Source organism: Primulina huaijiensis, chromosome 9 (genome assembly GCF_012295235.1).
Source record: "Primulina huaijiensis isolate GDHJ02 chromosome 9, ASM1229523v2, whole genome shotgun sequence".
Lineage (NCBI taxonomy): Eukaryota > Viridiplantae > Streptophyta > Magnoliopsida > Lamiales > Gesneriaceae > Primulina > Primulina huaijiensis.
In genome coordinates, this window is record NC_133314.1 from 2,294,408 (window position 1) to 2,322,139 (window position 27,732).

General features: G+C 34.2%; 4 protein-coding genes across 10 annotated transcripts; 2 read left to right on the forward strand and 2 right to left on the reverse strand.

Moving 5' to 3' along the window:
• The first annotated feature begins 3,039 nt into the window (after positions 1 to 3,039).
• LOC140984892 (ras-related protein Rab7-like) lies at positions 3,040 to 7,392 on the forward strand. The gene is made up of 7 exons (XM_073452573.1): positions 3,040 to 3,237; positions 4,000 to 4,026; positions 4,151 to 4,250; positions 5,049 to 5,195; positions 5,768 to 5,848; positions 6,206 to 6,351; positions 7,049 to 7,392. Exons 1-7 carry the CDS (start codon positions 3,185 to 3,187, stop codon positions 7,113 to 7,115), a joined length of 621 nt encoding a protein of 206 aa, XP_073308674.1. The 5' UTR covers positions 3,040 to 3,184; the 3' UTR covers positions 7,116 to 7,392.
• A 127-nt stretch (positions 7,393 to 7,519) lies between these two features.
• On the reverse strand, positions 7,520 to 13,331 carry LOC140984891 (SWI/SNF complex subunit SWI3D-like). 3 transcript variants are annotated; one of them, XM_073452571.1, is made up of 7 exons: positions 12,796 to 13,331; positions 11,647 to 12,206; positions 10,212 to 10,817; positions 9,876 to 10,042; positions 9,380 to 9,801; positions 8,786 to 8,976; positions 7,520 to 8,173 (listed from the first exon to the last, which is right to left on the reverse strand). In XM_073452571.1, exons 1-7 carry the CDS (start codon positions 13,232 to 13,234, stop codon positions 7,868 to 7,870), a joined length of 2,691 nt encoding a protein of 896 aa, XP_073308672.1. In that variant the 5' UTR covers positions 13,235 to 13,331; the 3' UTR covers positions 7,520 to 7,867. The 3 variants fall into 3 exon arrangements, with proteins under 3 accessions (XP_073308672.1, XP_073308673.1, XP_073308671.1); XM_073452572.1 differs by having other exon boundaries at positions 7,520 to 8,178; XM_073452570.1 differs by having other exon boundaries at positions 7,520 to 8,245; positions 12,796 to 13,329.
• Positions 13,332 to 21,753: 8,422 nt separating this feature from the next.
• Positions 21,754 to 23,396, reverse strand: LOC140984919 (mediator of RNA polymerase II transcription subunit 32-like). Of its 5 annotated transcripts, none has more exons than XM_073452612.1 (2): positions 23,213 to 23,347; positions 21,754 to 22,422 (listed from the first exon to the last, which is right to left on the reverse strand). In XM_073452612.1, the coding sequence occupies exon 2, from the start codon at positions 22,397 to 22,399 to the stop codon at positions 21,956 to 21,958; it is 444 nt and encodes a 147-aa protein (XP_073308713.1). In that variant the 5' UTR covers positions 22,400 to 22,422; positions 23,213 to 23,347; the 3' UTR covers positions 21,754 to 21,955. The 5 variants fall into 5 exon arrangements, 3 of the variants coding, with proteins under 3 accessions (XP_073308713.1, XP_073308714.1, XP_073308715.1); XM_073452613.1 differs by having other exon boundaries at positions 23,122 to 23,218; XM_073452614.1 differs by lacking the exon at positions 23,213 to 23,347 and adding an exon at positions 23,130 to 23,150.
• A 3,062-nt stretch (positions 23,397 to 26,458) lies between these two features.
• On the forward strand, positions 26,459 to 27,555 carry LOC140984053 (uncharacterized). The gene has a single exon (XM_073451214.1). It carries the CDS (start codon positions 26,466 to 26,468, stop codon positions 27,390 to 27,392), a length of 927 nt encoding a protein of 308 aa, XP_073307315.1. The 5' UTR covers positions 26,459 to 26,465; the 3' UTR covers positions 27,393 to 27,555.
• The last annotated feature ends 177 nt before the right edge of the window (positions 27,556 to 27,732 follow it).

Here is a 27,732-nt window from a genome sequence, read left to right on the forward strand (position 1 = left end):
TCAGAATTTTTTTAAAAGATGATTAGCATTTTCACTTGTGCTTTCTTCGATAAAATGAGTGATATTTGAATCTCTGCTAATTTGCTATATAGTAGGTCTCTTGTTAGACGGTCTCACGAATCTTTATCTGTGAGACGGGTCAACCCTACTGATATTCACAATAAAAAGTAATACTCTTAACATAAAAAAGTAATACTTTTTCATGGATGACCCAAATAAAAGATCCGTCTCACAAAATACGATCCGTGAGACTGTCTCACACAAATTTTTGCCTTTGCTATAAAGATATTTGGCATGAGACACCAAAATTTTTTCCAAATTTAATATTTGAGCATGTTAGGGTAATTGCTTATATTATATTTGATATGTAAATTTGATTTGATGTATACTATCTATACTATATTATAATACTTAACATATATTGTATGGCACGAGACACCAACATCTTTCCAAATTTAACATTATATTATATTTAATATGTAAATTTGAATTCATATATATATTATTAATTTTAAGTATATCTCATCTTTTTTTCCATATTTTTCTCAACTTACTATTATTGATCCAATCTGTTTGTATATCATTTTTAAATATAAAAAAGGATGACAATATCAAATATTTGAGAAAATCTTTATTTTATAAAAAATAATAACTAAACTAAATGTTAAAGGAGTCAATCGAAACATCCTGAAGAACACTTTACTTTTGTACATAATTATAAATTAATTTTGATAATAATATCTCTATTACTTTTAATATATTGAACTAATTGGATAATAAACAAAATTTCCTCTAAATTTGCCTCTAACAAGTTTTATCTTGTAAGTATTAAAATTTGAGTTTTGGTCTAATAAATTAGATTGTGTTTTGACTTTTGATCTTTTTATTATGTAGTGTTGACATGAAACCTGAAACGTCAAACATTTTTCGGCGTCATATAAATATTTTATGTTGTCACCTCAACATTTTCCAGCGCTAACACTCTGGAAAAAAGAACCAAAAACAAATCTTGAATGAATATTTTATGTTGTCACCTCAAATTTGAATACTTGCAGAATCAAAACTCAAATTAGAAAAACTTGAATGAACATTTTAGCTTTTTTTCCCGAGAACTAATATATTTGAGGATAAAATGCCAAAAAACGTGACGTTTAGAACTTCAACTAGGTTTAAAATAAAACGATCCGATTAATTCAGGCCATGGCTGAATCCCAAATACGTACAATCATTTGGAATGAATATAATATTTGATTTTACTGACTATTGGATCCAAATATATAAATAAAGGAACTTGAAATCAGTTACACTATTTGGAATCATCACATAAGTTCAAATATTCAAGATTTTAATAGCTCAACTGCTTTCAAGACTTCTTAGTACACGCTTAAATATTATATCAGATCATTAATGATCAATTTGTGCTTAATATATTTCACTTCAAAATACTTATAAACTGATAGTTAATGTATTTCCAGTGTTGTTTAAGTAAGTTAAACTAGGAGTTTTAGCTAGGCCGTGAAAGCCTTACTGAATCTGTTTTTTTACAAAAATTATAATTTCTAAAGTCTTCTACTGAACATCATTCTCAGAAGAAAGAAAGGATGACGTATGAATAATTCAAATATCATAACATCCAGAAACATCTTTATGTTATTTAAGTCAGTCTACTCTTGATAACACATCTGTTTTTCTTACTTGGCCATTTTTTATTGTTCAATCTGTCAGCTTAGCTTTCTTCCGCATCTGATTAGCCATCTGACATTGACTTGACGATAATTACAAAATTCAAAGTTATTAACCCAACCGAATTTCGAACAAATTAGTGTGATTGTTTATTGAACTCTGTTATAATCAATCACCCGATCCTAACAAATCTATATAAATCAATGTTCTATTTTTTGAAGTGAAATTTTTTTTCGAGTTACGTACTAATTGATTGCCCTACTTTAGACTATACAAATGATTATCGTATTTTGGCGTGCAAATGAATCAACTTACTGATGAACGACTAAGTTAAAACTTGACTCCAGTTTGATTACGGCCGAGTTAAGTGATTCAAATCTTTATTCAAGTCGAGTTTGAATCTTAGTTATTTTAAGTGAGTAGCTTGAGCTTCTCGATCAACTACATATATGTATGATTATTTTATTTAAATGATATAAAATTTAATAAATATTTTTGTCAATTTATACTTGAAATTTGAATCTTGAACTTTTTGGTTAATATATAATTTTTAATCAAGATATATAAGTTAAAAATAATACTTCTATTCTTACTATAATCGAACATTCTCACAAATACTATAAAGTTAATCAATCATTGAATAATAAAAATAACAAGACAAATAAAAGACACTCACATGAAAGACTGAGACATCGCAAAGCGAATCCCTGGGCTAAACCAAGCTCCCATTTGTTTCAAAAAAAAAATTATAATAATAAAACACAAAAATTCTTGTGAGACGGTCTCACGGATCAATTTCGTGGGTCGAATTGGATCATCCATGAAAAAGTATTATTTTTTATGCTAAGAGTATTATTTTTTTTATTGTGAATATTGGTAGGGATGACCCGTCCCACAGATAAAGATTCGTGAAACCGTCTCACAAGAGACATACTCATAATAAAATTATCCGATCATATTTTATTTTAAAGCAATTATATCTGACTTATTAATGAAAAATACTTTATAAAAAATATCATAAAAATTTATATCACATTGTCTCACCGTTCACGAGTCAATTTTGTAGTACGAATGTCCGATTCGATCTATAAAAAAATATGTTATTTTTTTATATCAAAAATATTAATTTTTAAATCTCACATATATACATATATAAACTATTTTATAAGAGATCTATTTTAAAAAATATATGACGAAATTGTAAATATTATATAAATTTTTTTAAGCAATTTATTTGATGATAAAATAAAATTTTAATAAAACATGCATTTCCATATTTTTTTTGAAAACCAGAAGATAAATTTATTATAATTGGAGATTTCGTCTCAAAAAATCCAGAAGCCGCCAGCTGGAAACATACGCAGCAGACTGACAAACATCGAGAATTTCCTCAGAAAAAAATTAAAGAAAGAAATCGAGAAGCTCGCTCTTTCTTCTTCCTCGACTTTTACGATCCGGAATCTGAGATCGGGTCGTCCGTATCCAACCCGAAATCGAAGCGATGCCATCTCGTAGAAGAGCGCTTCTCAAAGTTATCATTCTCGGCGACAGCGGGCAAGTGGTTCTTGCAATTATACGTTCTTATTTTTTTCCGTTACAAATATTTGGATATATGTGTTGCAGTGTTGGATGTTTTGATTTGGCTGTTGTGGAATGTGGGTCTTTAATTTATAGGATTTTGAATTGGTATTTTGTTTAATGTTTGACGAGCTGATAAAATCTACGACTAGATCATGGAGTAGATGTTAGAGGTGAAAGAAGATGCCAAATAATTGAATTTTTTTTTTCTGAAAAATAATTTATTTCGACATTTTAAGCATCAATTCCTCTTTATTCATGTAGTTTAGTGGTATCGTTATGTGAAAAGATGTGTTATATATCGAGTATAATATTTTACGTTATTCTGGTTCTTTTTAAATCAATTTCAGTTTTTTGATACAGTATGTTTGAGGTTGGACCTTATCATGGACAACAGGGAAGAAACATTTTGACATTCATTATTTTACAAGACATTCGCGTTGTTATGATAGGCAACTCCGTTTTTAAAATCTCAAAGTTTGATCGTTCGGTCAAACAGAAAATTGTTAATTGTTGTTTTACTTTCATACGGATTATCAACGATCCAAATGGATGTTGAAACCAAAGAAAAGGGGGGAATATTGTCTGTCTTCCCTGATCACTAAGATCCGATGATATTCCTTATATCCATTTTTTTAATCTGAATTTTCTGGTGTATAGAAAAGCACTGTGCCACCATTTATGCAAATGCGTATGTTGATTAACCTGTGTGAAATTGTGTTGTGTGCGATCTTGCAGGGTGGGAAAGACCTCTTTGATGAATCAGTATCCTTGAAATATGATAGGATAATTTCTCTCACTTAAAGCTACACTCGACCGGTACATTTCTCCTTGACAAAGAACTATTTCTGGTTTCTATTATGGTGTTTTCTTGACCTGTCATTTAAAGGTATGTAAATAAGAAATTTAGCAACCAATACAAGGCCACTATTGGGGCAGATTTTCTGACCAAGGAAGTTCAGTTTGAGGACCGACTCTTCACTTTACAGGTAGGTTGGGAACATATTCGATTCACGATAACTATTATAGAATGCTGCTGTTAATGGTTTTGTGGGATCTTGGCGTGCTTTGAGTTTTTTATACGTAAAGGTTTTTGTTATATTTATACATACATGAGGTTCTCTATTAAAGTAAGAGGAATTATCAAGGAACTGTTTGCTCATTCAGCAACTTATTTTTCCATAAAGTTAGCAAGAAGATCACAAGTTCTTAGGACCGTGGATCGCTCGCTGTTAGATACTACAAAAAGATGTGGTACCCCATGTGTGTGGGCATCATGATATAGAACTTTTTAGGACCTTAGATCACTGAGAGATACTACCAAAAGATGTGGCATCCCACGTGATCCGATGGTGTTTGGGAATCATGATATAGGAGATTTCAAGCCAAGACGAGACACATTGTCACCCATACTTGTTTCACAAGTATCATCATTCATCCCTATGAATAACTTATCTTGATTGCCAAAAATTCTCATATAATATTTATGCTAGTTTCAAAGACCCACTATTGTCACTCTGCTAGATCTGGGTATCAAAAGTTTCATCTGGATGACAACAGTTTCGAGGATACGATTTGGATATATTCTTATTTTCAAACTTTTTCGTTTTTAAATTTGGACATCTGAACAGATACATGTCTTAGTTAAGCTGTCGCACGGGGATCATTTTGAGTTGAAAAACGTGATCAGACAACTGAAATTTGTGTAATAAATTATTTGCATTCCATGTACATCTAATATCTGTCGCATTTCTCAAGGTCTTGGACTGACTCCTATCCTGAATTAGATATGGGATACAGCTGGCCAAGAAAGATTTCAAAGTCTTGGGGTTGCATTTTACCGTGGTGCTGATTGCTGTGTGCTTGTCTATGATGTCAATGTAATGAAATCATTTGATAATCTTAACAACTGGAGAGAAGAATTTCTTATTCAGGTACTTGTGTTGTTCTTTTTGTCTTCTGGCCTGGCTTCATTTATCTGTTCTATTCATTCTTAATTATTGTGAAACTAGTATATTATTTTCTTTGGTCTCATTCTTTTACCGTGTTTCTGTAAGGGCAAGCAACTGCTCTTTCGTCGTTCCTCAAACTGACATTTGACTTTTATGTGCATCTCTTTTTATAATGGACAGAAATGTTACCTACCACTCTCTTCCTCTTGCTTTAAAAGAAGTTGATTAGATGAGATTAAGTACAAAACATCTAAGGAATAACCCTTGTAGTTTTAAAATATAATTTTTTTATACTGCTGTTTTTTTCACTTTTGTCTGTGCTGGGTAAACAAGAGCATGAGGATGGTCTTTATATGTTTTAGTTATAATGTGCTAGGATAGTCTGAACTTTTTTTGGTTTTGTTAATGTTTAAAATATATTCCTTTGGGCTATTTATTCAGTTTCCAGTATTGTACAATTTGAGAACAAAGTTTTGTCATTTGTGTTGCCAACCCCATTTCTTTATAATTTAGTTGGAGAAATGAAAATACTAAAATGGGACATTTTTCTGTAGGCAAGTCCATCAGATCCAGAAAATTTTCCATTTGTTGTGATTGGCAATAAGATCGATGTGGATGGTGGAAATAGCAGAGTGGTAAGCTTCCTTCTGTATGCTTTTCCCTTTCTTTTCCCTTTCCTCGGTGAAGCCTCTTTTCTCTGCGATGCACTGGTACTTCCAGAAAGGTCAATATGATGTCAAGACACATGTATGGTTCTCACTCTAGGAATGCCCCATTGTTGAAAAAAAAAATCGAACATATATGGTATAGTATTTTTGGAGGTGGTGACACACTTTGGAAACTGATTATGTTTGTTGGTCTTATTGGTTTATTGGAGGACTTGCGATGCTGATATTTATACTACTAATGTCTATCATAATTTTCTGTTCTTGAACCCGTGAACCTTTCTTTGTGGTTGAGAATGTTATGCTAACTCAATTGCACTGTTGCAGGTATCTGAGAAAAAGGCTCGGGCTTGGTGTGCCTCGAAAGGGAACATTCCCTACTTTGAGACTTCTGCCAAGGAAGGCACCAATATTGAAGATGCTTTCCAGGCCATTGCGAAGAATGCATTGAAGAGTGGTGAAGAAGAAGAAATGTGAGTAACTAAACAAAAAACTATATGCTTTCTCCCAAATTTGATTCAAATAGATTCATTGGTAATGCACATCAACATCATATAGTTTGCTGTCTTACATCTTGACATGTGTTTTGGGTGAGGCTGTAATCGATCCAAACTGCTTGGAACCAGCTCAATAAGAACTCCACTCAAGTTCAGCTTTGACTGAATCAAAGTTGAGTTCAAATAACCCTTCTACTGTCTCGTCAAGGTTTAGTGCTGCCATCTCATTCTGGAGTACTCGTTACGAATCGAGCCGATATTTCTTTTTTTCCCAAATATTATTAAAATTATTGTGGCCCTCTTATTTTCGTCGTATAAATCAGAGTTCTAAATTATTTTAAGTAAAAGGGTCATATAATTGTCAAACTTGTGCAAAATCGATACTCCAGCAAATCGAGCTCTTCAAAAGCTCGAACCTGATAACCTCTACTGAGTAGGGCTTGGGTTGGCCTCAAGTATTGGAAATTTTTCTAGTTAAAAGCCTCGAGTATGATGACCAGGACACCCTGAGTTTAGGATTCGAAATTAATTTTGATAGTTGAAAAAAGGTAATGCAATTTTCATTAGGTTCCATTGTGGCTGGGTGAGTGTCACAGATGCATCTTAACCTAATAAAATGCGATACCTTCTCCATTGTTTTCTAAATTTGGAGAAAATTTTTGTTGCATCTAAGGTACTTACCCGACACGATCGATGTTGCAAGTGGCAGTCAGCAGAGGTCAGGTGGATGCGAGTGTTGAACAAACACTGTTTTATGTACACTACTAAATGCTTTATTGTTGTTCCTATTGGTTGAATGTCCGTGTTCAATCTTCGATTTTGGTAAAGAGTTACCGAGGATTTCGTGCAAACGTTGTTTGTGACACTACTGTTTATCAACTCTTAATTTTGTCCAATTTGTACTAGCTTTACTGTTCGTAATAAATTAATTTGTCCGTCTCTAAATTGGCTTGCCCCTCTGTTTCTTATGTAAAATACAGATATAATCTTCCTTTCAGTTCTAGTTTCATCTTTTATCACTTCAATGTATGTTGGCACCGACAGCAGATTAGAAGGAATGGTGGTAAATCATTTGATTAAATATTGGATTTCACCCTTTGCCCAACATTGGCCTAAAACTGGAAAGAGTCAGTGCATGAATATAAAAGGCAAAATCAGTAATATTTATTGAGCAAAATACGTGAAAAACTAGCTCAAGTATGCGTTTATGAATACAGAAATTGTACCTGGAATTGCCTAGCAAAACTAATACAATAATTTTGGGTCATTTAATCTACGTAACTAGTACAAAGGTTGTAAGCAGAATCAATCATTCTGTCCTTGAAGGAATTCACGGCTTTTTCCGATTCTTTCTTCGCGGGTATGAGACAATATTGTTGCTATCGCAAACTTCGAATAAAATACATGCTAAGAATTCTACAATCAAGAACTTCTCAGCGCATGTGATAGCAACATTGCTAGGAAAAAGATTTCTCCAAACATGCTTAAGCAACTACTTTGAGCCAAATGAAGAGAGCTTATCTGAATTGGGATGCATCCAACTTCCTGCAGCATTTATGGGCATTGAAGGGCTTGAAGCAGGATTTGGGGCCATTATTGATCGTGAAATAGGTGGTCTTAGAGTGTTCGTTCCCATCAAGGGTCTTAATGTCTGGTTTGGAAAATTGGCCGCCGGTGCCGGTGCTCTGTTAGGAGGAGTGTGGTGTGAAGTAGGACGAGCAGCAGATGCTGGCATCCCAAGCCGTGTCGCAATAATCTGTGCTCTCTCCTGGAAAAGCCTCTGTTTTGACCTATCCAACTGTTCTTTAACACGCAAAACCACATTTTCCAAGTCACCAAAGAAAGCCAATTTTGTTTCAAGTTTGTGCAACTGCGAATGAGGAAGTCTGAGCAATCAACGGAAGCACAGAAATATGATAAAAGCAGTGAGAGAGATCATGTAGAGCTCAAGAAGTTTATTGTGCCAAACTTTATCACAGATCACAGAAACGAAAAAATGAAGCTCAAATCCTAAATACAAAGTCATGTCTCAAGAATATTTTATTGACTCCAATCCTAGCCGTCGTTTAGAGTAACAATAAGCTAGTTCGAAAAATGAACTTGTTAAATTATAATATATGCATAACTTCAATCATGTTCATAATAGAGCTCTAAATTGAAAGTTCAACAAGAACTAATGGCTAATACGAGTAGCTATGAAGCACGACTTTCAATGAGAAATCATTAATGCAAGCTTTAAATTCCACTCACGAATAAATCAAGTTTGTTTGGACTCTTGCACGACAACTTCGTGAAATATTAGGCTCAGACCACTACAAAAGTGTGAATGATCCAAGATATGACTCAAATCATTAAATCCATTTGCAGCTCCATCAGCAGGATACTAGTGTGTATATTAGTGGCTATATACCTGTTTTTCTACCAGCAATATGGCAAGCTGACGAATTTGGCTTTCCTCTTCATCTGCTAGAAGCTTTGCTTTCACTGCTGCAGCTGAAAGGGCAGTCACCGCAGCACGGTTTAATTTGTTGATATCAAGATCATTTTTAGTAACCAGGGAATTCTTCTTTCCACCAACATGCTCTTTAACTTCTTCATCACCTGCATTAGCATTCGATTGAAGGCATCCAATAAGATTCTCCCAGAAAAATATGCTAACAAGCCTTCTTTTATGGGTTACCGCATGTTATGACAGAAAAATCCAGGTTATTCATTAATGTGCCATTATGCAACTTAAGATGCACGCACACAAAAAAAGAAAAGGAAAAGAAATCACCGTTTATTGCCAAAAATCAAAGTGTAGGCCCGGAATGTAACATATTATGGAGATGAATTTCAGCATACAGCAATTAATAACTAACTGTTTTTTGCAATATTAATTTCCAGTTCACTCGTTAAGGAATAGGTGATAAATAGATAGTTCAATTATTTCCATAAATTTATTCGTGAGACTCCAAAACCTTCTTGCAAATGAGGAAGAGTGCTAAAGAATTTTGAATTGCACCTGTGCTTTTTTCCTTTTCCGTCACTGAATTTGACATAAAAAAAAGCCCAGTATTTTTATTTTTCGGAAGAGCTTCAGACTGACACAACTCCACAGCTGAACTTCCATTTTCTGATTCTTTCACATGATTGAAATTAAGATGGATATGTGACGCTGAAACACTGGATGCTTCAGCATCTTTTAGAGACTGTTTCCTTGGAAATTCAGATTTGTCACTACTGGTAGAAACAACGAGTTTCTGTTCAGAGGAAGCATCCTTTTTTCCTTTATGTTCTTCAGAGGTAGATTCCTTATTTTCTTCCTTGCCATCATCTTGAATCCTGATACCCTCAACAGCTGAATCAGGTGTTTCCTCATTCTGCTTTTCAACATGTTCATTCCTATCTTTTAGAATTTCATCCTCAACAGTTTCGGTAGCAGCACTGCAAATTTTTTCGATTGAAATCAATAATAGTATGCATATTCTAAGGAATGACAAGAATAGAAATTCACAAACCCTTCAGAGTCTGCCAGCTTTTTCTTGTCATCTGGTGGGTCTTCCAAAGGTAAACAGTGTCTAGCAGCGAGTTGATCGCTGGAATGTTTGGCGGATAAAGCTTTTAAAAAGCTATGAACCGAGGCACTTGCAATACTAGGTTCCACCAATCGCACTAGAAATGCTGCCTAGAAAAGAAAATAGACCAGGTTGGAAGCAAACGAAAAAAGATGTAGGATTTACAGAGTATAAGCTAACTGCAGCCAGTTTTGTGTTCAAATAAGTAGTTCATACACCAAAGCAAATACATGAAAAGTTAACTCAATTTAAGAGAAAAGGAAAATATAATCCACATACCAATACCATCACTGGATTACCCGCCTCAGCAAATGATAGCTTATTCCCTGGTGAAGAAAGAGAACCCACAGCTTCAAATGCGTCCTTAAGGGCTTTGTGTGTAAAGTTTTCCATAAATTCAAGACTCTTATGTGAATCATCAACTTCTTCTGATTTTGGGATTTCCATTGGGCTGGATGAGGCCTGGTTGTCAGTGGCATCACCCTCATTTTCTGTTTTCTCAGTCACATCTTTAACATCAGTATCTATGTCGTGGTCAGATTTAGGAGATGAATTTTCGGTAGTGATGGAAAATGGTAATCCACTTTCTTTAGGAACCACATTTTTTTCATCATCACTATTGAAGAACACATCTCCGATCGGCATTTGGACAAAGTGCAGTATACACTGAGCTTTTGTCTTTGTGGCCACATGCTCAGCAATCTCACTCCAGTTATCTCTGAATAACTCTATTGCTTCAAGGAGTAAAAGTGTCTCTTGATCTGTCCATTTGCCTCCACTCACACTGCCGGCTTCAGCTGATTCCATGAGAATGAAATCTGACACGGACATGTCCGAGCCGAACTTTCCATTGTTGAAGCATTCCGCACATAAATCAAAATCTGCCTGTGCTCAGGTTGGGTTCAGCAGTCATGTAAGTTACCATGAAAGATGTAGGGGAAGAAACAATCAATCTTGGATAAATAAAACCAGAAAGAATTTTGGAGGTATGAATAAATGGCAAAGACTAGAAAAATAAGGGGAGCCAACAAAAGAAGGTCCAAATGAAATATTAAAGAACAATCTAAGAGTTGCCTAAAAGACAGATGAAGAGGTTATAAATGCTTGAAAAAAGTACAGTACTTCCATAAATAGTCACAAGAGTAGAAAATCGGTAACCACATAGCATTTGTCCATTCTCCTAACATGCAAATAATATTCATAAACTTCCTTCCATCTATTGTCAATTAATAAGTAAGCAAAAAGTGATTCCCTTGGAATCCAACAATGTTTGCCAATATACAAGACAAAATAGAAATGCCCAGAATAAACCATAACTGTCCTGCATTTGCACCTCTTCTAAATTTCAGCTAATTTATAGCCTCAACTCGATGGAGGCAAAAACGAGAAGTCAGTGATTATTAATATGACATAATAAAACCCTATCCTCTTCTCTCTAGAGATAGAATCTGTTTGACACATCAGGAGTCCCGATGGGTAAAATTTGAATAAAAGTCCATACAGGAACAAGCTTGCCATCATCTTCTCCCTAAAACTATTATTTGCACTTTGATTGTCGAGCATACATATGACTAGACGAACACACAAACCTTTAAATTTCCGAACAAGGTTAATTCACGCTTATAAGTTCTAACACATAAAAGCATTACACAAAATATCGAACTGCCAGAGTAAACTTTCAACACAAAGAAAGAGCAGTGCCAGAGACAGAAACCTGCTTCTGGCAATGATAACGTTTCCGGGAACAATCCGTTGAACAAGAATTGCAATGGTACCCGACAGAAGGTCCCTCAGACTTATTCAATTCTTCAGCAATGAAAGATTCAGGTAACAATCCAGATGACATGGAAGGCATCTCCATATTTGTCCTAGCAACAACAGGAGTCCATGATTCCACTGTTTCAAACTGAAATAGTTTATCAACCAAAGCGTCCTTTTTACTTGCTTCATCGCCGCCGCCGCCGCCGCCGCCGCCGCCATCATCATCAACAGTAGCAGCGGTGACAGGTTCATTCTTTGGGAATGGATGATAATTGATCAGACCCCAGTAGTCTAGAAACTCCATCACCTCTTGCCTAGCATCCAAATCTCCAACTGTGAGCTCGGAAAGTTGTTCCAACTCGATTTGAGAATTTGGATTAAAATGGAACTTCTTCATTATCCAATTGCGTATCTCCATGTATATTTCTGGAGTCTTACTCTCCAATTTCCCATTGAAGAAAGAAGGTATCATCCTCTCCTCCAGTGTGTGGATTTTGTTCCAAGAAAACCAACCTAGAACATACAAAGTGACCTACATTAACAATACTGAACTTTTTTTTTTTATAAAAAAGTTACCTTCACTTAGAAATGGACATAACATTCTCACGGGTACCCAGTACTTTTTCTGCACAACCGACCAGGTAATCAAACATGTAAAACGTTTATCCAACAGTTCAACATGTTTTCCTTAGCAAAACCTAACTAAATTAAATAAACAAATTCAAGTCCACCGTCCAGTGTCCACACACACAAAGATTTGCATTTCAAGATTCTGAGATAACAGATATGAATTTAACAACCTTGCCCAATTTTCTCAAACCATAAGTCCCCAAGTCCAGAAAACTAAGCTTCAGAAGTGAACATATTTCACTGCACCTTGCCAAATATATTTCATTCATTGCATTTTCTCAAATTCACCAAAGTAACACTTCACTCCCCTTAATCCGACAATTAAGCAGTTTCAAAAAGCAAAATTCTTTGAAAAACATCTTCAATCGCACAAACATGCACAGCTCCATAAGTCCAAACAAAAGGTTGAAGCTAAAATAACTATTCGTGCAAACGACATTACAACAATATTGAATCATCGTCACTCACTCACCAGCATGAATAGGAACCACATGGGCATTCGCGCCTCTCGATATAATAGCTTCGTATTCAGCCTCAATCTCTGCCTCCAAATCCTCCCAATTTTCACTAGCTCTCCTCAACTCCTCCGCCTTCGCCTCCGATTCGACCTTCCCATCCGCCACCTCCAGAGATAAATTATCACCGTTGTTAGGCTGAACTCGAGCCCTAGTGCAAGGTCCATTTAGGTGGATCTGAGGAAAAGGCTCCACTGGAGGCTTTTCCCGAGCCTGTCTCTTAGAGGACGCCGCTTGAGGATCTGTGCCACCGCCTCCACTATTGATGGAGGCCGATTTTCGTTTTTGTGCACCACCTCTTCTCCGAGACGACGTCAAAGGCTCCGAAACCGGACTATGACCATCTATTGCCGGCGTCGGCGTGGTTCCGGTGGAATCTCTTCGGTTTTCCTCCATTGTCACTGAACACCTTTCCAGCCGTCGCTCGACTCGAGTGTATCTCTTTTTACTTTTTTATTCTGCGGCGCAGCCTCACGATAATCCGGTGCAACCGGCGTTAACTCTTGATCTTCACCGTCCATTTGATCTCAGTTATTGAGATTTGCTGACAAAAATAGCTTCACAGAGTTGCTACTTGCTAGAGCGCTTTTGACATAATGAAAAAATAATAAAAAATTTTCATTTTTCAAAAAACTTTAATATTTTCAAATTTATTGAAAATATTATATTTAAAAATGTGAAACTCTAAAATCCATTTTATTTACTCTCAAAATACATTTGATTAAAAATAAATAAAATCTAGTCTAAATTTATATATGCATGTATATATATATATTCTTCTTTGTAAAATTCTTTTACATGAAATAATTTAATTCTGCTAAAATAATTTTACTGAATTTAAAATAAGATATTATTATATTAACATTATGTAAAATCAAATTATAATTATTGAAACAACTTAATTTCATTATGTAATTCATTTTACTTGTAATATCAATTCACAAAAAATTAGTTTAAAGTTATCTTTTTAATTGATGTTTACATTACTTTAATATGTAACCAAAAAAGCTTTTCTATCGAATAATTAATTTTTAATATTTTTAAAGACCAAAATATCCTTACAAATTTTGTTATTTCCTATATATATCCCCAAAGTTCAATGATATAAATAACAAAATATATCCAAAAATAATTCTTAAAAAAATTAATTTCACAGTATCATATCATTTATCCAAAAGCTTAAACCCTACTTCTAAATTCATTTAATTTGCACTAGTTTTTTTTTTTTTTTTTGACACCATGCATAATTAATTCATCATAAATAACTAGTGTGAATAGTAAAATAAATAGAACTTCATATCATCCATAATTATTCATGCCGAATAAGTAAAATAAGTCATAAAAGTCTAAAAAAATTTAACTCAATAAATTCTAGAATCCTAACAGTCTATAAATAAAAGCGATAATCCATAAAATCATCAAAAGTCTTTAACATATGCGGAATTTCTAGGTCCTCGGGTATACACTGTGTCTCCCGGATGACTCGATAGTCCGCACCTCACGACTCAACTTTATCATTACCTGCAATCATTCAAACCTAGTGAGTCTAATGACTCAGCATGCTCAAACCTTATATAGCAAATACGTAAATATACAATCACAAGCATAAAAATTACTTTTATTAAAAATAGTCTCTTTCATGCAAACATGAAACCTGCAAAACATGCAACTTTTGAAATCGTGCGTAGATATGAACATTTTCCATTTAAAATCATCATTTTAAGTGAAGTACAATCCTCGAAAGTGACAACATTCATTTGATTGATCAATTTATAAACCATAGTACTAAGCCGCCGAGTTCAACGTCCACTTTTTCGACGATCCCATCGGCTATTATAAAAATAACTTCACCATTCACATTTTCAACGGATCCATTATCATTGAGATTCTCGCCCTCATTTTCGACGGTTCACTCCATTTTCATTGCAAGTTCACCGTTCTCCGTTTTCAATGGATCCTTTACTACTTTTTCGTCACGATCGATTCACATTCCTCAAAATATTTTTCTTTACTCTATCATTTCGTAAAACATTCATGACTTTCCATATTCTTTAAAAATTCCCAAAAAGATGCTTTATATCATTCATATACGTCAAGATTGCTAAAAATAGCATATGAGTGCAAAATACGTTAAAACTTCTAAAAATAGCATATATCATGCATATACTTTAAAACTTCTAAAAGTAACATTTAAAATGTTATGGAATTGTTTTAGGAAGTTTGCAAACCGCCCTCGATTTTCCTCGAACCGATCTCTCACGATTCAACTCCATACGTACCCGGACGACCTTAAACTTTGACTCAAGGAGACGAATCGCTTTTAAAACTTTAAAAACACCCAAAAATATCAAGTAGCTTGCTGAAAATTCAAATCTTAGGACCTACGTTTGGAAGACGACTCAATTCGCTTACTGAATGGCTCGTTTACCACCGTTTTCATGTTTACGGTTAAAAAAATGAACAAACTACCTTTCCGACTCGAACCAACCCGAGACCAGACCTTTATTAACATACTAAGACTCAATATAAGTTGCTGGAAGTCCCCAAGCCCAAGCCAAAACCGAAAACTTGGATTTAAAATTTAACCTAAGCTCAATTCGCCTCTTTTTTGAAACGTTCAGGCAATTCACGACTCCAAACGGACCATAACTCGAAACAACCCCGAACTAGGCCCTAGAACCCTTCCTTAGACACTAAATAAGACCATGATAAGGCATTTTTGGACACAAACCAGACGACTCACGCTCCACACTCCTCGCAACAGCAGTCCGTCGAATGCATCTTCTTGCGCAGCCGAAGAACAAATGCTCCAGTGGCTGTGGCTGCCCTTGGCTCGACTTTTGGCTCACACTAGACCCTTACCAGGACCCTAAGACATGTCCCTACCCCCTGTACCAGCCCCTGAACCGACCTCTTTGCCTTGGGAAACCCTACGCACCAAAACAGCACAACATGGGCATATTTGTGGTGTTTCGGCTACAGCGCTCGACCGACTCAAATCAGCTCTGACCGAACCACCCCTAGACCATCCTAGGAACCTTATCCTTCCCTCAAGACCAAGGCTAGAGTCCCATGCAGCCCCCATGGCTGTAGGAACACCAAAGCCGCACCCTTCCCCTTCAGGGCTTGCGTGTGTTTTGCGTGCAGGGCTGGACAGCCCCCTTGCAACTTTCCGTTGTGACTTTTATCCCTTCAAACCTCCTCTTAAACTTCTAGACCAGCTCTTGAATATCTTGGTTTGCATCTCTCCTTCAACAATTCAATAAACATCCAAAATCTTTTATGAAAACATGATATGCACATGTAGGAAGTTGAAAACCATCATCCTTGTAAATTTTACACACAAAATCATAATACATGCAATAATATGGATTGAATGGAGCATGAAAAAGATTTGAAAACATGCCTTGATTGTTTACGCTTACGAAATACGAGTGACGGCGCGATGAGAGACGAACGGGACGCGAATTTTCTATCTTTCCTCTCCTCTAAGTTTCGGCCCCTAGAGTCCTTGTGTGTGTGTGCTGAATGTGAAGTGGCGTGAGGTTTATGGGGTGGGGTAGGGTATGACTCTATTTAATTAGTTAGTAGCGGGCTTAAGTTTACTTAATACACCCGAAACTTCTTATTTTCTTAGCAAAAGTACGTTACCGATTAAATTCGTCCCTTACTATAAATAAATTAGCCGCTTTCCTAATTTGAACTTATTAAATATAGAGTTTCTATTAACTTTCTAAAAGTAGAAACTTTATCAAAATCGTCCCTGGTTCTCTCGCCTTTGCCGTACCTCGTGTATTCGTCTACAAAAAGTTCACATTCATAACATTCGATTAAATAAACCTTAAACCATGCAAATATTTAAACATGCTTCTAAATCACTCATTTAAATAAATTTTCATATATACATGTGGTTAGTGTTTTCGGGTTTTCGGACGTTACAAAATTAATTACTAATATTTCTTCATCTTTATCTAGATTTTTGAGTTTTAATTTACAATCAATCTACATAAAAAATAAATAATTATCATACAAAATATTTTAAAAAAAACTATTTAACACGACGAACTTTTATACATTTATTTATTTATTTAAATCACCAACTCTCACGGTCAATCAACAAAGCTAACAAACCATACAAATTTACAGCACGGAAGTGAAAATCCCACAAATTTTTTTTAGATGCGTGAAAACATATGGAATCCACAATTTTAGATACATGAAAACATATGTCGTAACAATATTTAATTTATCGGACTCGAACTCGGACTTGAACACACTTCAAGGATTTGGTTCTTGAACGTGATATATTATAAAAACAAGGCCATTGTCGAACTCTCTCACAAAACAATTTGCGTGGATTTTCTAGGGATCCAATTTATCAAACTCGAACTCGGACTCAAATACACTTCAAGGACTTGTTGGTTTATGTGCGTGATATATTATAAGATTAGGGTCGTTGTCAAACTCTCTGACGAAACGACTTGCGTGGATTTTCTTGGGATCCAATTCAGAATCTTGATTAATGAGATCTTTGATTGCTTTAGGCACGGGCTCGCCGTTCGTCATATTTTTCCAGTAATCTCCATCATCTTTTCTCGCATCACTCAGACAACACTGAAAACAAGAAAATATAAAGAAAATTAAAATAATAAAACAAACAAACCGAATTTTATCAAACATTCATCCGTTATATTGAATTTTTATTATATTAGGATTATTAAGTGATTAGAGGAGTATTTAGAAAGCTTACCGATATAAGGAAGAGAAGGAAGAAGGGCAAAAAAGCTCTGATTCTCATATTGAATACAAAAACTTGTTTTAATTTTTGCTGTAAACTTCACAAACTCTGACCTGAGTGTTATATAGAGATAGAGAGCAACTCGTGTGCNATATACACACACACACACACATATATGTATGTATGTATGTATATTTATGTGTAGACTTCCCCATGAATTTTGCTGTCTTTTGACTTTTAGATGATTAGGTCCAATGAATTGTGTGAGTATCCAATAATATTCTATATTTATTCCTATATATAAGATCCACGACCCTAGATATAATAATGAATACGGATTATTTGGAGTGTTTTTCGACGCTAAAAATTAAATCTAGTCGAATTCAATCCTGGCCACAAGTTCTTTTGTCAACGCTCGAAGTATCGAGATGTTTTATACCCTCACTATGTAATTTATATAAAAGTCAAATTGATGCAAATCTTGTTGGATCAATTTTATTTATATAAGCTTATATATGAATAATTATGTGTTATGTGTTGTCTATTAAGTTAAGCCCAAAATAAAGTGATCAACTAAGGTTTCGGGTTATTGGGCTTTAATGTATCTAATAGGTTGTGTGACCTTTAATGTGTAGAGACATAAGTGTAATTTCTGATTTTATGATAGTCTAAAAAAGAAATATCATAAGATAATAATAAACATTATCTATATATATGGGTCATGGTCCTCAGATCTCGCGTTATCACGTTCCATATTCTCCCCGCTATTAAGAAAATAGTTTTGAAGAGAAACTAAATGATTCTCTCAAAAAAAGAGCGCGTGGATCTGGAAGATCAAGACATATTCTAAAGAATTCAGAAATATAGCTTCAGGTATGCTTTTGCTTAAGTTTTTCAGTCAAATTCTTAATGATTTATCAGGATGGATTCTACGGTTTATAGATTTTCCACAACAAATCTATCATTTAAAGCATGGATCGTGTAACCCATAGAAAAAAAATTATAATTATAAAACCAAAAACATATGTTATATTTTTATATATATAATATAATTATATATTTACTCTATGTCATTGTTAAATTTTGAATTTTACTTTTATTTCCCTATATATATTTAAGTAGGTTACATAGAATGTAGAATAAAAGGAAAAAATTGCTAATTAACAATGGTAAATTCAAAAAAATAGTTACACAATTTCCCAAAACTTAGTTAATAAGATTATATTAGTAAAACCAAGAAAAATGCAACTAAATACAATAACTTAACTATATATTTAGGACAATCTAAAATACAATTTTAAAGATGTAAGTGCACTTGCTAGTGTAGTCTCTTCTATATAAGAATAATCTCTTCGCCACTAGTGTCATCAAGATTTGATTCCGCCATAATCTCTTTAATCAAACTTTAAAATTAATTTACTGTTTCGGTTGTGAATCCAGTTCTAGTTTTAAATTTTCAGAATCCGGAACCGAATACAAGTTCGCGATTCTGTTTCCTATTTTGAAACCTAAAACGGTTTTGATTTCTGTATAACCGAACGTTTTGCGTTTTACCAAAAGTTATAGATGATAGTAATAATGCAAATCAAATCTTTACTAAAACTATAACTTTTGATAAAACGACAATCAATCGATCCTACAATTTTGTTTATCGAGCAATGGTTCCAATTTATGATTTCAAAGGAACTGTGAAGTGAACAATTTTCGATAATACGAATTTTTACGATGCCCTAGTTAAGACTAAGTAAATCACAAACAATCACCATCGAAATGGGAAATTTCGATAAAAGGGATTAGACGGAACAAATTAAGGGGATAATTTTACAAGTTTAAGTTCATTAAAACGTAATTTTGTTTTTTTAAACTAAAATTACATATGAAAATTAGGAAAAAATTTGGTTGAGAGAGACGATTGTTATGTCTCATATATGCTCTCGTAAATTGTAGTGGTGATAAAAAATAATGAATTTTCGATATATCGAGATTATCGTATCGAAAAAATATCGAATTTTCGATATATCGACGATTTCGTTACGGTACGCTAACGATACGAATTATTCGTTACGATAACGGTATGAAATTTGAAAATTTCGGTGTATACCAAAATACCGAAACAATATATAAAATTTTTAAAATAGAAATATTTTAAACAATAAATTTATAAAATTTTAAAAATATAAGGTTTTTTCGATATAAAACGGTATATATCGATGATGTACTGAAATCTCGGTATACCATACAATTTTGATATAATTGATATACTAGTTATATATACCGTAATTTTTGATAATATATAATATGTAATATAATTTTTGATAATATATATCATAATTTTTTAAACGATATACTATATATATAATTTTCGATATGATATGATATAATATGTCTAATAAATTGTCGTAAGGGTGGCATCGAATTTTCGTATCCACGAGACGTCATTTATTATAATTTTCGATATGATATGATATAATATGTCTAATAAATTGTCGTAAGGGTGGCATCGAATTTTCGTATCCACGAGACGTCATTTATTGTAATTAATAATCTATCCATTGTGGTGTTGACTTCAACATGTCGCTTCAATTTCTCAAATGTACCCTTTAGAAAAAGTACAATGTCTAAATCAACATGTACCTGCTAATACATTTTCTTTAAATATATATATATTAGAATTCTATATTCAGGTTTCTCTATGTAATGTTTTTTTTTTTGTTTTTTTCAATGAAAATAAACTTGTATTTTGTATACCAATATTTGTCTAAAAAATACTCATATGATACATCTAAAATTTGAAAATCATTTGCCACATTTCACATGAATTTGCTTTAAAAAAAGGTTAGTATTCTCAGATATTTGCTATTTATTGATAATCAAATTTTACACAATATTGACTAAAAAGAGTAAAAACAAAGTCAGCATTTTCACACACACACACACACACACACACGTAATATAAAAAAAAGATACAGTTGTCATTGCCCTCGTCATGGATACTGCTAAACTTGCATATAGAAAAATCAATACATACATACATACGCATATGCACGCACACGTACACACATATATATTACTGTACTTAGCGCACACAATGCGTGTGTTATATAAAAATCTTAATTATGTATATATATTATTGAGTGTAATAGTTTGGATCAAAATAAAATATTAGAAAATTCAAGAATTTGGATGTGTTGATCAAATATATGGTGGCTCATATAAAACATAATGGATAAATGATAGCGGATGGTATTATTATTGGAGATAAGTTTGATTTGTTGTTTTTTAAACAATAAAATTATAATCGAAATTCATGAATTTCAAATTCATCTATTCAAGTACACCCCCAAGTGAATTTAAAATCTACTAAGGTTTAACTTGGCTCGTGAGATGATACGATAAAATATTTATAACAAAAAACAATAAAATACATACTTGTGTTGAGAATATTGGGGATAAGAAAAAATATTAATATTCAGCAATGCACGTCATTGCAATAGAAATAGGTTGAAACTGAAAGGAGATGAGAGCAAGAGTTATCTCGAAAATTATTGTTGATGTAATAAATATTGTATTCTTCTCAAATATATAAACATGATTTTTTCCACACATATTAATAACATTATAACTTTCCACACAAACTTTATCCATATTCAATTCATTCAAAAAATGATTGCACATTATCTAAGAGTTGGTTATTAGAGATATATTAGTAAAAAAATGTTACTAAACGTAGAAACTGAAATATATATTTGAGACAACCGAAAAAAATACAGTAATTAGAACTCAGAATCAAATGTACAACACCATGAGATCAAACAAAAGTAGTTTTAAATTTGTTTGTAAGTTACCAATAACATAGGATAAATTGATCTGTCAATTTGTGAGTTCAAGGAGGGATGGGTATTTATGAAAATCGGTATTTGTTAGTCCAAAAAATGTTACATTTTATTTATACCCTCCCACTTCATACATAGCAAATGGATATATACGAAAATGGTAATTATAAGTAGGTATAAATTGAACAAAATTTATTGAAATGTAACGATTCCAATGTTTCTGGTATAAAAGCAGACATTCAAGCTTGACCAAAGCATTATTTCTACAAGATTTTCTGTCCTTCAAATGGTTAGATAGTACTTAATCTTGTGAGTTCCAGCCATATTTACTGTCAGACAATGAATTATCCGTTCAGATATGTCGCCAGATGCAAAATTATCATTTAAAATTCATTTGCAACTAAATGTTACTTTCATAAATTGAAGGATGCTAAGCAACTTTCCATCTGAGAACAGAACAAACATTTCGTACAAGATATCAAGCCAATTATAAGCGATCACAACAGATTCATAAATAAGAAAGCCTAGCATGATCATTCTGATTACCTATTGAGTAGCGTCTTCGGTAAATCTAGCATCAAAGGGAGCAGCTGCATTGTGATGTGATGAACAACTTCCGATTCCTGATCCCTGTATCAGTTCAATCACTAACCACCGAACAGCTTTGCTCATTTGTTCCAATCGTACAGCACTTATAGGCGGAAGACCACTTTGGATGGTCTGTCCTGGTTTACTAGCAACAAATCCAGTGGCCTCATCAACAAGGCACTCGGACCCTATTCTTTGCTTCACGGATTCTACAAATTCTTCTGCTTGATCACAATAAACTCTGAACATTTCCCACCGCTGCTTAAAGTTCTCGAGCGCAGCATCCGTGGCTGGAGTTTTTTGGCCACCAGAACTTTCTTTTGCCTCCAAAGCACCTGCACCTGCACCTGCAGCAATAAACTCCTGATATGCACTACTCAGAGAATCTACAATGCTGTCCATGTAAATTCTGCTGAGCCCAAGTCCTGAAAAGTGAAACTATATAAGCAACTGCATGTCCAATTCACGTACAACACCAACTAATGGAAATAGCGTTCCAAACAAACCACAAGATGGTTCACACCGTAGAAACACACCGTAGAAACAGACTCCTGTATGGAAGCCTAAATAACATTAACATACAAAAGCAACAAAAGTCTCTCCACTTTCAAGGCGACACGGCAATTCGCCACAACCCGTAGTTTACATACGAATAACTCCAAAATAAACACACACACTCGATTACATGTGGAATCGGAAATATCTTTTGTGAGTAACATCAACATATGAAGCAAGGAGAGTATCATATTTTCAAAATATAGACCATAGCCGTAGGTACCTGATGCTCAACAAAAAAGTTCAAGTTGATAAGCAGTTAACAGATGATTTATCCAAAGACTTGAGAAATACCATGTTCTTACATCTAAATCGTGCTGAAATTTTAGTAAATAGTAACTAATTGCCCAAATCTCACTTGTCTCCAAGTAAACAACAACCCAAAATGCCAATATCTGCATTTTCAGCAAATCTAACTGTAACAAAAAACAATGAAAACCGTTCGGGTATATAAATTATGAAACCTTCAAACTACAAACTATAGCAGAATCCAACTCCTCGTGATTACACTATTTTGGCTAAGTTAAATTTTTTTTTTAAAGTAACAAATTAGGTGCACAACCAATTACCGTCTTACGATTTAGGGCTTCGAATTGGGGAAAATAGGCCTCAACTAACTACTTGAGCTAAACAACAGAAAATCGGCTTCGAAGTATTTACCTGCTCCTGAACCGGAGAACAAACAAGATCGAATGGAGACAGCTGGTTGGCCAAGTAGAGAGCTCAAGTCTTGCCAGGAAAGAAAAACATGTTCTGGTTCAAATAGGTAAAAGTATAAAAAAGATTAAAGACAGGTCCTTGTTCACAAATGTGTAGGATTTGTGTACCGAGCGAGCATTCGGTTGGTTCGATAGAACTCAATGGTTCAAACCGAATAAACAAAATTTCTTTTGGACCGAATCAAACCCACTTAATTGTTTTTAGAACTTGATCCATATCTTCCGATTCAACAAATTGTTTTTTTCCACAAAGGCTTGTGATATATTTCTACGAGATCGCGGGTCTCTTTATTAGTTCTTATTTGTGGTGCACAATTTTCTGGAAAATAATTGTCGCATATTCCTTCGATTCCGTATACAAGATATTTAGTCGGTTAGAACAGAAGTTTAAAAGGATATTTATGCTCGTCGTATCCTTTATATGGACATCATAAGCCGGGAGCTATTCCGTTGCGCCGTACTAATGAGTATTTGACTTCACCAGAAATTGAACAAAGCTCAATTGACCTATTTTTTGCGTGTAAATTAATATTTAAGGTATAAAAAACAATATTATTTTTTTGGTCAAGTCGAATTGAAGATCTATCTGACAAATTTATGAGACGATCTTATAGAAATTTTTGCGTTTTAATAAATAGAGGTGAACGAACTGATTTAATACTCGAATTTCCCGATTTTTTTAAAAATAAAACAGAGGAAACTTTTATACATGACTTCGATGATTTATTGAGCGTCTGAAAATGACGTCACCATAAATCGATGTTTATGTTTTTTTTATTTTTTTACAGTGAGTCAATAGCTGCAGTCAACTCCAACACAGTGAGTCAGTGAATATTACAATCATCAAGAATTTCAATAAATTTTTTTTTAAAAATTGGTCAATTCTTTTTAAATAAAATTTTATAATAATAATAATAATCAGAATCTAATTGATTTTACTTTAAAAAAATTAAAATCGATTATCCAAATTAACTGAATTGGATTTTCAAAATAATTCGATTTGGCCGGATATTTCAGTTTAACTGAATCTTCCCTCACACATAATCCACACACTCACACATAATCCACACACATAAGGGTACAATCGAGTTGAGTATATCACTCGAGCTCGATCAAATATAAATTTAGTGTGTTCAAACACAATCAAGTATTAGTTTTCAAGTTTGATAACATATCGAGTTAATCAAGTCCGCGGTCAAAAAGCTCACACTCACACCCCTGATGTTGGATGTAGGCCTGGTTCGATACGGTATACCGAGTTTTCCAAAAAATATCGTATGCCGTACCAAAATTTCGGTATGACATTAATTTCATACTGTTCTTGACAAAAAAATTTGATGTACCGAAATTTTGGTATGGTATCAGTATAACATAGTATATACCAAAAATTTTTAAAAATTTGTTGTTATTCACATCGAAATACCGAAATTTGTAGTGCTATTCTACTGAACTACCGACATCACACCAGAAAATTTTGACGTTGTGTCTAAAATACCAACGAGTAATCGGAAAAGTACTGAAGTGGTGCTAAAAAATGATAAGTTGTGTCTGATGTTAAGTCAACAATTTGAGAAAAATAGTCGGAATTTAAAAGTGATTACATCAATGCCAAAGTTTGATCATGACAATTATTTAATAAACTAAAACCTAAAATGAGACAAGTTAGTGACAAAAAAAAACTTATTTTTTTCCTCAAATAATGTAATAGATTATTGTTATGCATTAATTGTTAATTAAATAAAAAAATGGAAGTAAATAGATAGCCGATAAAGTTATCATATTCATGGAATTGGGACTGTGTTAGTGGATGAATAAACGTTCACTACTTTGATAAAAAGACAGGTTCGTATTGAAAACTCATACATGCACAAATTTTTTTATTAATCAATAATGTATTTGAAAAATTCAAGTAATTAATTAGAAAATGGCTGTCTATGTAATTTACGTATTATCATTCCACAATAGATCTCATTCAAACATTAAATATGGCAATAAATTGCATCCATGAATCATTAATTCTTTTCGCACATGTTTTTCTTCTATGACGTGAGAACTTACCGTCACTACTCTTCTATACATACTAGTAAACCACTTAGCTAACACACTAATATGTAAACCACGCTAATAAGTTCAACTGCACCGAGTTAATTATTTTTTTTACGTGTTTTGTTTATAGATAATTGACCATATACATATACTTAAACAAATTAAAGTATATTTACGTAAAAAATTAATCCCAAAACACAAATATATAGTGGGTTGGAGTGAAACGTTGAATTGAGACAAATACTATTATAATTAAGCTAATAATCCCTCATTTATAGTACTGGTGTAGACTAGATTCTTTCGATCTCATTTAGGTTTCATCTTACGAAACAACACACCTCTTTGTATTGCTTTTCTTAGTCTTTCAAAATACTCCTTTTTAAGGTAAATAGTAATCTTAGATAACATGTCATTTGTCTATTTTTTTTTTAACTATATCGTAGTTTGACTCGTGAGATAAAGATGATGATAAATTTACGATATAAAAATGATAAATCAATATAAATGGATGATGTATGTAGAACTCGATCCAAAAAGTGAACGAAACATATACATAATCAAGTAGCGATTTAGGATTGTTAGAACATTTTTTGGTCATCCTCTTTGCTTTTTAGTATCTAGTCTCTATATTCATTTCAATTAGCCTCTCGCCAACTGTAACTTTCTTTAATTACTAACAATACTTAGAATCCACACGAGATGTGATATTTACATGAGATTTGCATGGAAATTTCAAATTTGTTGATCTTATCCTGATTTCAAAAAAATAAATTGTTAGAGAAGTTGGGGGGGAGTATACGTACGGATCAGTGGAGCACCTGACTGCGCGGGCTACAGTGTCAGGTGCTCAAATATATACATACAGACATGCATGCTATGTATCTATCTATTTATACGTATTTTGTATTAATTATTATAACTGAAACCCTTCATTTCCAAAATTTATTAGTTTTCAAATATCAGATACCCATTTTATCTACAATTTTAATATTTAAAATTCAAATAAAATGGAATATTTTTTTATCTTTTGATAATCCAACAGACCGACCACTCCCCGCATATCTCTAACAAACTTTTCTTCATTTGTCTTCTTCTTTCATATAAACCCTAGCTGGTTCTTGCTTCATTTCTTCTTCTTCTTTCCGGCCATGGCTAGTGACCAAGAGATCACCAGAAAGAGGAAGATCAACGTCCAGGATTTTCCTGGCCCCAGGATATTCCCTTCGGTTCCTCGTGATCAAGAAAAGGAAGAGAGTGAAAATGATCTGACGTTGGCCCTTTCTTTGTCCTCTTTCCCTCGCCAGAGCAGTGGTAAGCTCTCCACTGCGCAGCATCAACCACCTCCTCCCCCGCCGCCGTCGTCGCTGTGGCAGTCTCTGCCGCAGCGTCCATGGCAGCAGCCGCCGGTTTCACCGCATCTGTCACCTGCCCCACTTTCATTCTTCACCAATCCACCGACTATAATAATCCCTTCGGAGACCATTTCTCCTCATTTGACAAGCGGAGCTTCCGGTGGGATTACCGGCCCATCGAGGACCCGCGCGAGGCGTAGCAGTACTTCACAATACTCCCCCAGAGAAGGGAAGAGCGAGATAGTCCCGCCGCAATACCCCTGGGCCACAAACCGCCGCGCCACCGTGTACAGCCTCGGCTACCTCCTCTCCAAACAAATCTCATCCATCAGCGGCGACGTGCACTGCAAGAGATGCGAGCGCCAGTACTCCATGGAGTACGATCTGCGGCAGAAATTCATGGAGATCGGGACTTTCATCGCCGAAAACAAATCCCTTATGCACGATCGCGCCCCTAAAATCTGGATGAACCCCACACTACCCACTTGCAGGTACTGCGACCAAGAGAACTGCGTGAAACCCATAATCGCAGACAAGAAGAAATCCATCAATTGGCTGTTCTTGCTTCTGGGTCAGTTGCTGGGTTGCTGCGCTCTGGAACAGCTCAAATACTTCTGCAAACACACAAAGAACCATCGCACCGGGGCTAAAGATCGTGTGCTCTATCTCACTTATCTGGGTTTGTGCAAACAGCTCGATCCAAACGGACCCTTTGATCGATGAACGATCACACAGTATACCCATTGCAATCAAATTTATTTCTGCATTTAGTTTATTATTGGGATCATTTGATATTGTTAGTATTATTATTGCCGATTTCCATGCAGCCTGAATATATATATGTGATGGGTATGCAAATTGGGGTGGCATCAATTAAATTCTTCTGGTTATTGATTTCTAGGGCGTGGATTTTTTAATTTGACAGATGTAATTTAGTAGATCTTGTGTGTGAAATGGGGAGAAACTTTGCTGTTTGTTTCCTTTTAAATAGCAAACCTTGTTTTGCATTTAATTCGTCCTTTTGATTTCGTACAGATTTAATTATTTGAGTGACTGCCAATAT